This window comes from Bidens hawaiensis, unplaced genomic scaffold (genome assembly GCF_021521415.1).
Source record: "Bidens hawaiensis isolate Kalapana, Puna unplaced genomic scaffold, B.hawaiensis_p1.1 tig00031190_1, whole genome shotgun sequence".
In the NCBI taxonomy this organism is placed as follows: Eukaryota; Viridiplantae; Streptophyta; class Magnoliopsida; order Asterales; family Asteraceae; genus Bidens; species Bidens hawaiensis.
Genome location: NW_027495252.1, coordinates 233,525 through 245,197, shown reverse-complemented (window position 1 = coordinate 245,197; position 11,673 = coordinate 233,525). Strand labels below are relative to the sequence as shown.

Here is an 11,673-nt window from a genome sequence, read left to right as displayed (position 1 = left end):
GGTGAAACAAGTGGTGGAAACAAGTTATATATAGGTTTGGGCATCAAAAACCGGTTCCAACGGCTATATTACCGTTGGAACCGGTTCCAACGGATCTATTGTCTCAAAAACCGGTTCCAACGGCTATATTACCGTTGGAACCGGTTCCAACGGCTAATTGGCGTCTAAAAAACCGGTTCCAACGGCTATATTACCGTTGGAACCGGTTCCAACGGCTAGTTTGACTTTTGTTTGACCCTTCAAAAAAAACCCGTCGAAACCGGTTTTTCCAGGTACGAACCGAACCGGTTCCAATTAAGAACCGGGTAGGAACCGGGTTGGAACTGATACTGACATACAAATAGGAGAACCGGGTACGATTTTCGAGTACAAAACTACCCAAACCGGGTATTGTACCAACCGGGTTGGAACTGAAACCGGTTCCGGTTCGGTTCCACCAGTTAGGTTCCGGAACCGGTTTTTTTGTGCACGTCTATTAAATGTTATTTTCTTTCTGTTACACAACTAAAGATACCACCACAAGATGATCCACCACGAACCCTATTAGTGAAGGAGTATCACGATGATCCGCCACAAAACCAATTAATCAAGCACAAATACAAGTGACAAACTTAAACCAACATAAAAGAAGGCTCACACTCCCAAGTTTACAAGCTTTCTAGACTTCTCTAATGTCTATCATAGTACACAAATGTGCATAGACAACATCATCTTATGAGTTCATCGGTCGGATGTCAAAACATCTCCATATTCCCGACAAATCATTCACAAATCTTGACTTCAAGCTCTATCTTCACTCACATGATTCACAACTTCACTTTGGTTGTCCAAAGGCATGTATTGTGCCATTATAGCTCTTATCTCCGAATCCATGTACGTCTAAACGAACATAATATACGACATTATTCCACTTTACTTGATCAAGAACATAAACACATGAAAAGATGAACAATAATAATAATGATAAATAGTACTCACCCTTATTCTATACTTGTACACAAGATATGCACCGGCTCCAGCCACGGCTAAACCCAGCATAATAATCCAAACTGCAGTCCATGCAGATTTAGCTTCAGCAACCCTTTTACCTGAACCGAACCACAAACAAGATTAGAGCCCATACGAAAATAATGGATCTAGCCAGTTAGCTTTATAAAGGTTTATTGTAAAAGAGGTTACTTATGCATGTATCATGGTCTCTCATATACAGAAGGTCACCACTACATGCACAATCATAGCTTCCCCATGTATTCTTGCAACTGCATTCAGGACACTGGCACGCTTTCTTCTCTTTGCATTCGTCAATATCTGCGCTCGTCAAAATTCATGAATAAGAACTTGGACTTTGAGTCTTTGACCAACTACTTGAAACCAAATACTTACCTACACAACTATTGACGCCGTCACCTTTAAATCCAGGTGGACATGCACATTTACCATTCCCGCTATCCTGTTTAACAAAATGTTGACCGATGTAACACTAATTAAAAAAAATGTTTTAAAATATATAGATGTTACAAGAGTATATACCGAGCAAGCAGAGTACGAAATCCTGTCTCGGGTATCATGCCAACATCCTCCATTATTGATCTTGCAACGTCCGGGCCCACTTGCTATAAACAGAGTTCAAAGAAGTTCATTCATTATAAAACAGCACGTTATTATTCAAAGAAGTTATTCATTATAAAACACCACATTTAAAAAAAAAGTCCATAAAAAGTATTACCTTCACATGAGGTATAACCGTCTCCTTTAAATTGTACTCCATCAACCAAGGGACATTCGCAGACTCGCCCACGAAAAGTATCCTATAGGTACAAATGGATTCAGGAATAATACAAATAATGATATACACAATAATATAATAAGCTCACAAGTTATATAATATGTACCTTGCATCCAGTTACATTGGTGTTTTTGTCATACCAACAGCCACCGTGGTTATCCAAGCACTCATTTGTTTCCACATCTGAAATAAAACATAACTAAACTAAGTAACTAACTAATCCAATATTAAGTGTTGTGTAATTAACTAATTACATATAAATTGATGATTATAGGTTACCGTCACTAAGACAGGCAGCTGGCTCGGTTGTTTCTTCAAAACCTGCACAAATGGCCTTTAAAACCGCACCTTTCTCCAACTTTCCTGTAACCGCAACATTTATAATATGATTACACAAGCTATATCATTTCAAGGTTTTATGTAGGGATGGCAATTGCCCACGCATCCTGAACACGGCATGGAAATAATCAGGTTTTGAGTTTACGTATCTAACCTATATAAAAAACGGGTCATGTTCGGGTTGACATGTTTAATTAAACGGATCGCGTTCGTGCTGGCCTGTTTAGCGTGTTTAGGTAAACAGGTCAACTCGCCAACCTGCTCGACCCACTAACCAGTTCAACCCATTTGTTTACAACCCACCAACCCTATTAACATGTTTACAGTTATTACCTGCCAGCCTGTTTTGACACGTTTAAATAAATGGATTAAATGGGTCGTGTTCAAGTTGACCTGTTTAGCCCTTTTAGTTAAACAGGTCAACCCACCAACCCGTTTATCTAAATAAGTTGATCCACTAACCCAATTATGACCCGTTTAACCCATTTTTTTTACAACCTACCAGCCCGCTTAACAAGGTTACAACTTGATTATTACCCGTCAACCCATTTGACATGTTTAGATAAGTGGGTTAAACAGGCTGTGTTGGGGTTACACAATTTTCAGTTGGTTAGAGATTATCTTTTTTGGCACGAATAAATATAAGTGTTGCGTTTGGGTTGAACAAGTCAACCTGTCAAGCCGTAAATGGGTTAAATAGGTCATGTTCGGGTTACACGATTTTAAGAAAGTGCAAGTGAGGGTCAAATTTTTTTTACGCGAATAAAAATATGGGTCGTGTCCGGGTTGAACAACCTAACCCATCAACCCACCAACCCGACTTAAAACAGTTTGGAAGACTTTTTTTTACGCAAGTAAAAATATGTATTACAAATACAGTTTGGAAAGACTTTTGACACATTTCCTATTTTAGGCATTTTTAAATATTCTATTTGACCATTACATAGAAAAGATAGCCCGAATTGACCTGCTTATAAACAAGCAGGCCGAAACTGGCCTCCCTAATTTAAAGGTGCGCATGCATAAAAACTAACCTCGATATTGTCGATTATTAACAACCAACGTAGGCAATATGGTCACATCACCTCTCGATCCTTTCCCAATCTGAAACAAAAAACAAAACATTTCATTTATTCACACGATTAAAATCCAAAAAACGCTCACAACGTATAAACCGCATTTTAATACTTGGGCGTCTTGTTCTTCCTTAAGAAGTGGATTGTCCGAATCTGCATTCGGATCCCCCATACACTTCTCAACTTTCTTCAAATCAATCCCTAACGACTTAATAACCGCATCCGCACACTCCTTATTATACTTCTTATCTTTCATCGGACACCTTATTTGAAAATCTGTCACATAATCCCACCAAACCCATCGTTTATTCGTCTCATTCGCCAATTTAAACACACACAACTGCCTCAAATTCTCAATCACCACATCTTTCCCCTCGTAACCCGTGCTAAAATCTTGCTCAGGATCCGGGGCACAATACCTTCCATGATTAATACACTGCGACTTACATTGTTTACTTATCGTAAACGCTTGAGGACAATACCATGTTATATAATGAGGTGTAAACAACGTGTAACCGCCTTTTTCAAGAATTTGAGCCGCCCCTTTGAAGTTCTTAACAAAATCCATTAACATGTCACATTTGACTCCACATTCATCGTTGCTGTTGGTCCAAAGCTCGTATTCTACACGATCATCCGGATGCGGGACCGATTCTCGCCAATCAAGATTCACATTCACCATATCGCCATCGCTTATTGCTTTCTTTAACTTCTCACCAAAACTTTTGGAAATTAAAGCAGATGGGATTGTTATGTTTTCTATGTACTTTGCAGATGCTGCATCTTCTTCAGGCGTATCCATTGTAATTAGCGGCTCTTCAATGTCGTCTGCTACAAGAACCGCCGATGCACCCGCGTTTTGCGCGTTCCAAACCTTTAACGCGAAGAAACAATCTGGATACCAAAACATTACAATTACTAGCATGAACTTGAGTGAAAAAATCAATCTTTATGTTGAAAAAATTCACCCTTCAATTCATTATAAAGATCAGCGTTCAAAAAGAAGTGGCCATTAACCAGAGGGCCACTGATTTGATTTCACCTAATCAGCCCCTAAAACCGACCGGTACCAGTCAAAATCAATCAAATTCTTTAAAACCGGTCAAAATTGTTCATGATCATTCAAAATTGAATAAAATTCCAATCCGATTAATCCCTATTGGTGGCTAAGGATTTGATCAATACAGTTTACAGTTTCTGAATAACTGTTGTCAAGTTCTTAAATTGGTATTGACCAATTAATTCAAACACAATTAATAAAGTATGCACAATTAAAGACACTTACCAAAACCACAAAAAAACAAACTTAAACTCAAATATAGCAATTAACAATAACAACAAACAAACAAACAAAGAATTGAATGATTACCTCCACGATCAACCAACACAAAGGTGGGCAAAGTACCCGGTTTGGCCTTAAACGACACCCCAAACTCATCGAACCTCCGACAGCCCTTTCGGTTCTCTTTCGGGTAGGCGACGGTGCCAGCCATACTGCCGCCGTACTGCGGAATCCCAAAGTTACCGATTGCACTGTCATGGTTACCCTTTATGCTGTCAGGTGATGACACAGTCAGGCTGTTCTTTTCCACTACGAATCTACCCATTACTGGTTGGTAATAATAATAATACATGCAGCAGCTCAATATTACAAACCCTAGAACTGATTTGATGGGTGCCATGGTGGCGTGGGATTAATTAAAACAACCCTAATTTATTTATTAGAGTTGGAATTGGGGTTTTGTCAAGAACAAATGTTGAACGTGTGATTTGAGTGAGGAATGGTGAATTTGATTGTTATTGTTGTTTTTATCGTATACTGTTTTGGTTACCAACTACTCATTCTAGACTTGTAGTCCTCACTTTTGTTGACTATTTTGCTATATTAATCAACAATATCCTTATTAACGGACATTGTTAGATGTTTACTTGTCTTTTTTAATGTTTAATTAATGGGAATATCTTATAGAATAATAACCAATTTTTAAAAGTGTTTCAATTAGATCACTTATGCATATTTTTTCTAAATCGGGTCACTAAATTTTCAAATCGAGTCTCACCAATTTTTTCGTTTATTAAGAAAGAAATGGAGGATAAGATGTGGGGGTCGAAATTTGCAATATAGATAGTTATATTTTTAAAAAATTAAAAAACGTTAATTATATTAAAATTCAAAAATAAAAAATAAAATCCACGCCGCCACTCAACGTCAACATAAAAAAAAGATAAAAAATATTTTTTATGTGAAACAAAAATTAAAAGCGTTAAAAAACATGTTAAAACCTTTAATTTAATAAAATATGAAAGTTGAGTGACCTAATTGTAACACTTTTTAAAGTTGAGTGACCTAATTAGAACACTTTTGAAACTTAGTTAAAATTGCCCCTTAATTAATATATGAAGTTTGGATTGAAATGTTTAACTTGTTTAATTAACCTAAGTATTTTCGGTTGGTATGATTATAAAGTTATTGGTGCGCTGAAATGATAGACGAAAAAGAATGATTCATTGTGAGTGAATGAATGAAAAAATAGGATGTTTGGTTGGTTAATGAAATGAGATCACCTTATACGAGGATTTCATTCCCTTTAAGCATATCAAAACCAACACATCGTCTCCGTCTCATGATTTTTTAGAGCATTCACGTCATAACTCACCCTTAACCCCATTACTTGGACTAAGTCATATAAGCAAAAAAAGACATTTTGATACTAACTCTGCAAAGGGAAGATGATGAAACATTGGCTCTTAACTATGAATTACAACTCAAGTTCCAAACAACTTATAAGTATAAATTGTAAAAGGATTGCTCCCAAGATGCAAACGATGGATTCCTAAAAGAAGAACTGCTACTTTATAAAACAACTAATATAGAAGAATTGTTGATGACAAACAAAAGAGTTGGATTGAAGAAGCAACTGGCATTTATCATATTAGTTCTCATTTGTATAGTAGTTTAGCTAGTATTCATTGTGATTGGTTGTTTTAATGTGACAGTTTCTGTATAATGATCAACAACTGAAAATCAAGTTTGTTATGATAGGTAGATGTCGCTTTCATACCTTAGATCATTAGTAGTTCTTAGCCTTGTATAAACAGAACATTAAAGTCTCATGATCTAACACACTTTTCAGTCCAGCTTCATTATTAATTGATTTGTACTTGAATTGATGAGCTAAGGTTGAAGGGGAACATATGAGTTTGTACACACTATTCCAGTTATATGATTTCAATGAAGATGATGTTACCTCTTATTCACATCTTAGCTTAATTTACTTATTCCTCTACAATGATCTATTCAAACTAAATTGAACTTGATCTTAATTGAATTCTAATTACAAAAGTTCGATTGTTATAACCCACCAACATCTTGACTTGTTAGATAGACGCGTGTCGTGTTTAAATTACAAAAAAATTAGACATGTCAATATATTGAACATGAGTAAATATAAAAGTCATGTTTTGGTTAAACAATAAGCATATGGGCTAAGACTGATATCTATGACATGAATAAATATATGGTCATGTTTGAGTTCCTTTCAACGCACTAACACAAAACCCGTCAGTTCGGTACAATTTTCACTATTTGTTTTAACTAGAACACATACCAAGCTACATTGTCCAACCACTAGGTTGAATTGAAACAATATAAGTACAAACCAAAATAACTTAAAACAATCAAGGAACCAACAATTTTGCTATTTGAATATTAATAATATTTTTAATGTTTGCTATACAATTTTTTGTTTAATGTTTACCTCTATAATCTTCTTATTGGAAACATACTTTCTGAATCATCTAACCTAACGTGTTTATTAAATACTTGTCCAAATATAGCACCAATGACATTTCATAGCTATCGTGTAGCCTCATCACCAATATGCTTCAATGTACAAATATCGTTCTTTGCTTGAACTTCACATTTATTGGAAGTCTTCTCATCAGTTTGAAAGAGACAATTTAAGTTCTAGGCTCCAAAACAAGTATTAATTTCAAAACTTAGGAGCAACAATAAATATCAACATACATCTAAAGCATAAACGAAATCATAGCGATTATACCCAACACAAAACAATATGAAACAAGTTGTCAAATATCATATTTTTATATTTTTAGAAATTTAATTAATAATGATGTCTTCATAGTTCATATCTTATTGACAAGGATTCCCAGATAACGTCAATCAGTATAACACCAATCCAAATAATATTAAGGCTTTTTAAATCAGCGAGTTACCTTTTTTTTTTGATACCGATGTTTATGATTGTTTAGCTAATCAAATGCCATAACATGTTTTTCTTATTCATATAACTAAATTATTTATTAATATTACTAAAATTATTTGAAAGCACCTATAATGAAACAAATTAAATCATTGATGGTGATATATTTATTCTTATCCTTGATAAAGAAATAGAACTTCCAACGTGTTTGTCGTTCCAAAAGCCAACTACCATACTAATTAGTATATTTGATACTATACCATGTAGTATTACTTATTTATTTGCAACTACGTGTAGATCAATTTCTCATGGTGATAATAGAAAACATGAATAATATGATAAATCTATAATTATATGTGTATCTGTTACAACATGGAGATTAGTAATCGCAAAAGAGAATGATGTAGATGACATGGTTGTCAGCTTGGTCGAGTTCCCCTTTAGGATGCATAGTTAAGGATGGTGTTAGGGTTCTTGAGAGGAACCCAGCTTTAGGAGAGAAAAGGCACACACAATTGTTATGTGTGTGATTAGGTTATGATGTTAATATTTATCTCTCTTTATATACACCCAAGGGGTAACCCTTTATTAGTTAATTATAGGTAATATGGCTCATCAACAATTACCAAACTAATATATAATAAGATATAATTAATATTATGATCTATTATTATATAAATGATTATAATGGCATTATATAAGTATATATAATCTTACATTCTCCCACTTGGCCGAGTAATAATTTATTATGAGTATTAGATAAGCCTGATCAGGAGTTAACACTCATTTTAGCTTTAAACTTAAACTGGAGCAGAGAAATACAGTCATTGAATTGAACATCAGCTCAAAACCCCCATTAATCATACTGCAATTCTTATTTAAAACCTAAGTAGTTATGATCAAAATTTTCAAGTAAGCCCTTCAAACGTTTGATTTATATAATAATTTGTCTATATGTCATTATGCATGCAGAACATATTAAGAGACATACAAAATCAAAACTAGTGAGGAAATATTAATAGTTAATCATTCATAGTACGATATGCAGTTGTACATGGTAATCAATAAACCCCTCATGATTATAAGCGCTTTCATAATACTTATGGGTAGACTTTTAGTTATAGGATCCTTAAGCATATCATGAATGTATGCGATACGAAAATTTAGATTCCTCACTTCGTTCATAAATGAATAATTAGTTTCATATCGAAATTTAATGCAGCACCTCTCAAACTGTTACTGTTTGAGAAAACATGGTAGCTGACTTTATCACAATTAGTCTTCAATATATAATTTATCTGGAGTTTAATAAAACTTCTGAGTTCACTAGTAAATATTCAACGACATTGTAATTAATCAACATATTATGTCATTATGACTTAGGTTGTTGTTATCAGTTCATTATGACTCCTACTGGTTTGAATTCTCACTTCTTCTTTTTAAATTATAGTCTTTCGTTTCTTTTAAAGATATTTTAATACTCTTTTTAGATGTTTCACATTAATCTAGACATATCTAGTGTGTTGCAATTTTGAGTAATATCTGAACGAGTATAGACTTGAACCTACATAAGGCTTCTACTTAATGAAGCATAAAGTAATAATCTCAGTGATCCTATTATCCTCTAAATAGAGCAATATTGTTTGTTACATGTATAAGGACCCATTTAAGATAAAATTACAGAACAAAACTAATGTCCCTTTGGGTCTATCTCAGAATGTTATGATATTCATTATGTAAGGGATATCTCTGAGATCTATCACATAAAAGTATGTACGAACAATGCTTTGACTTATGTAACATATACTTGTTAGAAGAATGTCATCTGTATAAGGACAAGTTCGTTTTTAGTTGCTCCCACTCATCTTGAGGTAGGTACATTAATCCACTAGGTTTTTGATGAAAATAATTGTATAAAGATTTCATCACATTTTGATGTTTGCTTTAACCCATATATGGATTCTATTGACTTATAGACTAAATGTTCTTTAACCTTCGGTTTATAACTTTTAGGTTGTGTTATGAACATATAAATATGTAAGTCAATTGTTAGGGAAAGTTGCTTTAATATTCATCTATGTAGCTCTTAACTATTATAAGCTACTAGAACAATAATGATACTTAAAGAAATCTTTTGTAATATAGGTAAGAAGATTCTTTGATAATTGATTTCTCCTTGAATATAACCTTTAACAATCAATCATGCTTCTTTGTGTCTTAACGTTTGTGTTAGGATTTAATTTAGTTATGAACACCCTTAGGTGTTTCAACAAAATCTTAAACGTTATTCTGACTTATGAAGTTTAGTCTAATTTGCTAATAATAGCTTTATTCCATTTAGAATATTGATTGATTTAATGGTTTAATTAGAAGAGGTATGATCATTAAACTTTCCAACATCGATTTCAACTTTAGTTAGGGAGCTTACATAATCATCAAGTTTAGTAGGTTTTAAAACCTAGATGACCTCCTGAGTTGATTATTGGGTTTATTTGAAGTTTCAGTTTTATGAATTAGCTCTTGGTTAGGTTGCTATCATTTTCAGGATTCTAAGTGTGTAAGAGTTGGTACAGCATGGTGTACATGAGGTGTAATTGGAGTTAAATTAGGAGTAAAATTTAATGACTCTCTTCCCCCTGCCTTTTGTACTTTTGCCAAGTCATTATAAGGACTTTTACTGCTCCCACTGACCTTAGAAACCGTTAGAAAATTAGCATGCTTAGGGTCAATATTTATAGACCAATAGATTCTAACAGAGAAACAAGTTACTAATATAAGTTGTTGGAGTTTCTCTTGTTGAGGATTAGTTTAGTAAGAAATCCGAATTTGCCCACTTTAAGCAACAATGAAACTTTTGTAAGAGATTGTAAATTCTAAAGAGATAAGTTTTGATATAATAGTGTTGTGATTGAGCAGTGTCTTGTACAAGATGTGTAATTGAGATTATATAAAGTTTTCACCCCCCACCTCTTGCAAATCTTGTAAGTTATGATTGAGACATTTAAGGCTCCCACTGATCTTTAATATCTCTAGGAAAAATACAAGAGAAGTTTCAATGATGTGCGTGACATGAGAATATGTTATATATATGTTAGACTTGATTTGATTTCATTAACGTCCAGATGTCATAGTAAACTTAGGGACATATTAGAAGAAATCGTATTAAGTATATATGAATGGATCACTTTAAGACCGCGGATCATAGAAGACAGTTTGGATACAAGTAAATAGCCTTTTAAATGATAAAGAATTATGTCTGAAAATTCCATTTGAATAAGTTCCACGAATGTAAGTGAAATATAACTTCTGGTGGACCCATACTTATTTCTTAAGCCAAGTAATGTTTAGGGCACCTAACACATGATTTAAATCACTATAAGAATGCGATTATGAAAAATCACCCTCGTCAACAGTGTCATGATTTCTCATGAAATTTGGTTTTAATGGATGAATTTTATAGGTCTCATTTGTCTTTTGTTAAATTTTTATTTGCATGATAACAAAAGTTGTGAAAGTATGTAATATCATCTAGTTCTATTTTATAAATGTTTCAATCCAGATACTGATAACAAATAATATGAGAGTTTAATATAATAGTGACTTTCTGTTGGCTATGCAAACCTCATAACTGTCATATTGTAGCTTAAATATGATACTAAATTCTGATTAATTTATAGAATATTTAAGGTATCATAAAGTATAATTAGAAGACAGTTTTTATGGTTATAATAGCTTTAACATTTAAATTTTGTCACTAACACTCATGTTAGTTATTTGCTGATATCAGTAAAGAAACTTATAGAACTAGACTCAACCTATCATGTATTAATTGGAATATTAGGATTAGCAGACTTAAATATTATTAATATACGACTACGGTTTTAGCCAGATATTCTTTCGAATTATGGATAGCCTTGTTACTTATGCCTAATATAATGACATATTTTTACAATGAGACTTCTCCTTAGAGAACTTAAAGCTGGAAGTAATACTTGTATTTTGTCAATGAACATTATAATTATTCTCTTTATGGTTGTAGTGGTGGTGAGTTGAATAACATCTTATGTTTCACTGTCATATTCTTTTCTTTTACATGTGTTGCTAATCAACATACTCGTTTTCCTTTTGTACTTGTGAGTGTTATAGTTGATTTTTAAGGCAGCAAATTGTAATAATAGAAAATTTTAGTATGTAATGCATAAGAAAAGTGTACTTATTTTCATGTGTGAGCCCTTAACTTTATGGGTCA

At 33.4% G+C, this 11,673-nt stretch overlaps 1 protein-coding gene across 1 annotated transcript; it reads right to left on the bottom strand.

Moving 5' to 3' along the window:
- Positions 1-555: 555 nt before the first annotated feature.
- On the bottom strand, positions 556-4,834 carry LOC143581805 (vacuolar-sorting receptor 3-like). The gene is made up of 11 exons (XM_077064501.1): positions 4,571-4,834; positions 3,314-4,095; positions 3,160-3,229; positions 2,066-2,149; positions 1,893-1,969; positions 1,727-1,808; positions 1,531-1,613; positions 1,384-1,450; positions 1,180-1,308; positions 979-1,088; positions 556-879 (listed from the first exon to the last, which is right to left on the bottom strand). The coding sequence occupies exons 1-11, from the start codon at positions 4,806-4,808 to the stop codon at positions 781-783; spliced, it is 1,821 nt and encodes a 606-aa protein (XP_076920616.1). The 5' UTR covers positions 4,809-4,834; the 3' UTR covers positions 556-780.
- Between the last annotated feature and the right edge of the window lie 6,839 nt (positions 4,835-11,673).

Bases quoted from the DNA above. Each gene is read 5' to 3' on its own strand.
- LOC143581805 (XM_077064501.1), bottom strand. From the start codon at position 4,808: ATGGGTAGATTCGTAGTGGAAAAGAACAGCCTGACTGTGTCATCACCT. The intron at 1,970-2,065 runs GTAACCTATAAT...GTTTTATTTCAG, and splicing joins AGCTGCCTGTCTTAGTGACG to ATGTGGAAACAAATGAGTGC. The intron at 1,614-1,726 runs GTAATACTTTTT...CTCTGTTTATAG, and splicing joins CGGTTATACCTCATGTGAAG to CAAGTGGGCCCGGACGTTGC.